This window comes from Cebus imitator, unplaced genomic scaffold (assembly GCF_001604975.1).
Source record: "Cebus imitator isolate Cc_AM_T3 unplaced genomic scaffold, Cebus_imitator-1.0 Scaffold497, whole genome shotgun sequence".
NCBI classification, from domain to species: Eukaryota; Metazoa; Chordata; class Mammalia; order Primates; family Cebidae; genus Cebus; species Cebus imitator.
The window spans coordinates 1,439,532-1,443,060 of record NW_016107812.1 but is presented as its reverse complement, the minus strand read 5'-3'; the positions used below and the strand labels follow the sequence as shown (position 1 = coordinate 1,443,060).

At 51.0% G+C, this 3,529-nt stretch overlaps 2 protein-coding genes across 3 annotated transcripts in view; one reads left to right on the top strand and one right to left on the bottom strand.

The window, feature by feature from the left end:
* The window catches only part of ZNF26 (zinc finger protein 26), a 27,242-nt gene extending 25,420 nt beyond the window's left edge, over positions 1-1,822 (bottom strand). For both annotated transcript variants that reach the window (XM_017513640.2, XM_037733162.1), the window contains exon 1: positions 1,332-1,822. In XM_017513640.2, coding sequence (XP_017369129.1) covers positions 1,332-1,364 — 33 coding nt within the window. In that variant the 5' untranslated portion in view covers positions 1,365-1,822. The remainder of the gene's footprint in view (positions 1-1,331) is intronic.
* The window catches only part of LOC108292646, a 6,398-nt gene continuing 4,259 nt past the window's right edge, over positions 1,391-3,529 (top strand). Inside the window, exon 1 of the mRNA XM_037733163.1 lies at positions 1,391-2,134. Coding sequence (XP_037589091.1) covers positions 1,562-1,939 — 378 coding nt within the window. The 5' untranslated portion in view covers positions 1,391-1,561 and the 3' untranslated portion in view covers positions 1,940-2,134. The remainder of the gene's footprint in view (positions 2,135-3,529) is intronic.

Genomic DNA, 3,529 nt, shown 5'->3' with positions numbered 1-3,529 from the left:
AAAAATCAAGACAGTGTGGCAGTGTCGTATTTGTGAAAGAACAAATAGATCAATGGCACTAAACAGAGAGCCCAGAAATAGACCCATATAAATATAGTCAACTGATCTCTGACAAAGGAACAAACTCAAAGGGGAAAAAATCCACTTCTAACTTTCTCTCGTTTCTTTAGCACAACAGCCTTTCCTTCACCGGCTGTCCTTTCCTTTCATTAACCTGAGTACTCACCTGGGTCCTCTTAAGGGTTCTAGCTGGTCACACTCTGACCTTCCACGAATATAATAAGGTATCTGTATATATTTCCAGTTTAGACCTCCCATGTGAGTCACAGGCTAAAATACAAGCATTGGATATTCAACACCTGCCAAAGTCTTTCCCAGGTTCCTCTTCTAACAGCATTGCTAGTCTCCGGGGCAACGTCGTCACCACCACTCACCGAGTGCAAGAGACTGCTCAATCAAATCACTTGTAAATTACATCTCCCCTCCGGTTCACTCCATCAATCATTCATAAAGTCCAGATGATCCACTGGCCTGCCCCTTACCTCTTGGACCCTGGAGCTTCGTTCCTAGCCTCTTCTCCCTACTCATTCACATATAATTGTGTCCGTGGTTCACTAGACTATCCTTCCCATCAAACCAAGGCTCCTCTAAAATTAGGAACATACATAATTTTTTTTTTTTTGAGACGGAATCTCGCACTGTCGCCCAGGCGGGAGTGCAAAGGCGCGATCCCGGCTCACTGCAACCTCCGCCTCCCGGGTTCACGCAATTCTCCTGCCTCAGCCTACCGAGTAGCTTGGATTACAGGTGCACATCACCACACCCGGCTAACTTTTTGTGTTTTTAGCAGAGACGGGTTTCACTATGTTGGCGAGACTGGTCTCGAACTCCTGACCTCGTGATCCGCCCACCTCGGCCTCCCGAAGTGCTGGGATTACTGGTGTGAGCCACCGCATCCGGCCAGAACATACATAATTTATCTCTCCATTGCCAGCACCAGCCCTGGAGTCCAGCACACAAAACACTCCATAAACAAGCATTTGGCCAAACGAAAAAGGAGGAAGATAATTTTTCCAACGAAGTTCTAAGGGTCTGCATAAGACAACTTTATGTAGAAAACATGAAATGATGGCGGCTCCTCAGACTTCAGGGCCCGCAGCTGGCAGCGAAGTACAGTGTAACTTGCCCGTCACAGAATACCACGAGGCACGTTTCTGGAGGACCACAGCTTGGGTGAGGGGGTGAGTTCAGTTCCCGGAGGAACCCTGAAGAAATGAACGTGGCCACCCTTGGTGTCCAGTCGCCTTCAAACACTGAAAGTCTCTACTTACCCACCACGGAGCTACCCGGAAACTGGTGGCCATCCCCACGCCCACGTCCGTGCGCTGCAAGAGACCTCGAGGGATGCGTCCGCCCGCAGACAGCTGCGGGCCCCGGGCCCCCGACACCTGACCGTCCAGGGGCCGAGTCGCTCGCAGGGACGCCGGCTCCTCAGCTCTCGCCCAACACGCACGGCGCGTGGCCAGACGGCCTCCGGGTCTGGGTACCAGGAGTCGCGCCGATGGATTTGCGCCGCGGCGCGGCCCTGATTCAGAAGAGCAGGAGTCTGTCCTGGCTCCGTCCACGCCCCCGATCGACGGTGGTGTTGAGCTGGTCAAGTCCCGGGTCTGCCCACGTTAATCCAAGCCGCTTAGCTCCGCGCCTCGGCGGCCACAGACACAGGCAGGTGCACCTGCTGGCCAGACTCCGGTCCACTGAGTGTGAGCCGGAAGCAGCCCTGCACTGGCGCACCCGACTAAGGCTGGGAGTGCGGCGCATGCGGAAGTGCGTCATACCTCGAGGAGCCAGGACGCGACGGCGCCGGAAAAACTACGGCTCCCACAATCCTCTAAGAAGGCGCCCCTGTTCAGCAGCTGGCTTGCCGTTGCAGCGGATCTAGAGTGGGCACAGCCTGACGAGAACCGAGGGCTGGGAGGGGGCTCTGCCAGCGGCACCGGTCCACCCTACCCCGGCTGCACCAGGTTCAGTACCACCCGCAGAGCTCGGACTCCCAGTTTCCCAGGCCCTGTAGAACTGACTCAGAGCCCGACCCCAGCAGAGACGCAGGTGTGCTGAGGTCTTGATATCAAACGAGGTGGGTTCAGACCAGAAGGCACAGCAAAAAAGGACGCTTTGTAAAGCTAACAGCTGCAATTCATAAGGTTTTGTAACAATGTTGAACATCAGTACACCAAATAATAGAGTAACCAACTTCATAAAGGAGAAACTATAGATGCTAAAGGTAGATAAATAGAACCACACCAATAATGAAACTGCCTTTGCGAAAAAGTCTATCAGTGAGAAAATTACAGCAGAGGGGGAGGTCTTAATCCAACCAAACCCCCGACCGCGCGCGCCTTTGGTTTTCAAGTTGCCTTAGTTACTCCTGGGCTTAGGCCAAGCTAACTTTGGAAGACATTTAGATTATAGTTTAAATGATAGCCCTTTTCCAAAACTCAACTGTCTTTGTAAAACCTATGAGAGACCACCAGGCTCGAGGGAGGAGAGGAGCCTGAATTCTGCTAAGGTGTAGATTGGTCACAAGATATACAACCTCCCCAATTAGTCCACAAATAATACCGCTATTGTAGATTGGCCTTTTGAGATTTAAAAAATGTGCAAAATGGCCAGGCATGGTGGCTCACGTCTATACCAGCACTTTGGAAGGCTGAGGTGGGTGGATCGCTTGAGTCCAGGAGTTGGAGACCAGCCTGGGCAACATGGCAAAACCTCGTCTCTACAAAACATATCAAAATTAGCCGCATACGTGGCCTGCATGTGTCGTTTCAGCTTCTTGGGAGGCTAAGGCAGCAGAATTGCTTGAGCCCGTGTGGCGGCGGTTGCAGTGAACCGAGATTACACCATTGCACTCCAGCCTGGATGACAAGAGTGAAACCCTGTCTCAAAAAAAAAAAAAGAAAGAAAAAAGTGCCAAACATCTGAATGGACATTTCTCAAAAGAAGACATACAAATGGCAAACAGGTATATGAAAAGGCACTGAACATCATTGATCATCAGAGAAATGCAAATCAAAACTGCAGTGCGATTTCTTACCCCAGTAAAATGACTTTTATCCAAACGACAAGCAATAATAAATGCTGGTGAGGGTATGGAGAAAAGGGAACCCCTGTACACTCTCGGTGGGATTGTACATTAGTGCCACAATTATGGAGAACAGTTTTAGAGGTCCTCAAAAAAATAAAAAATAGAGCCAGGCTCAGTGGCTTACACCTGTAATCCCAGCACTTTGGGAGGCCGAGTGGGGTGGATCATGAAGTCAGGAGTTAGAGACCAGCCTGGCCAGTATGGTGAAACCCCGTCTCTACTAAAAATACAAATATTGGGCCGGGCGCGGTGGCTCAAGCCTGTAATCCTAGCACTTTGGGAGGCCGAGGCGGGTGGATCACGAGGTCAAGAGATCGAGACCATCCTGGTCAACATGGTGAAACCCCGTCTCTACTAAAAATACAAAAAATTAGCTGGGCATGG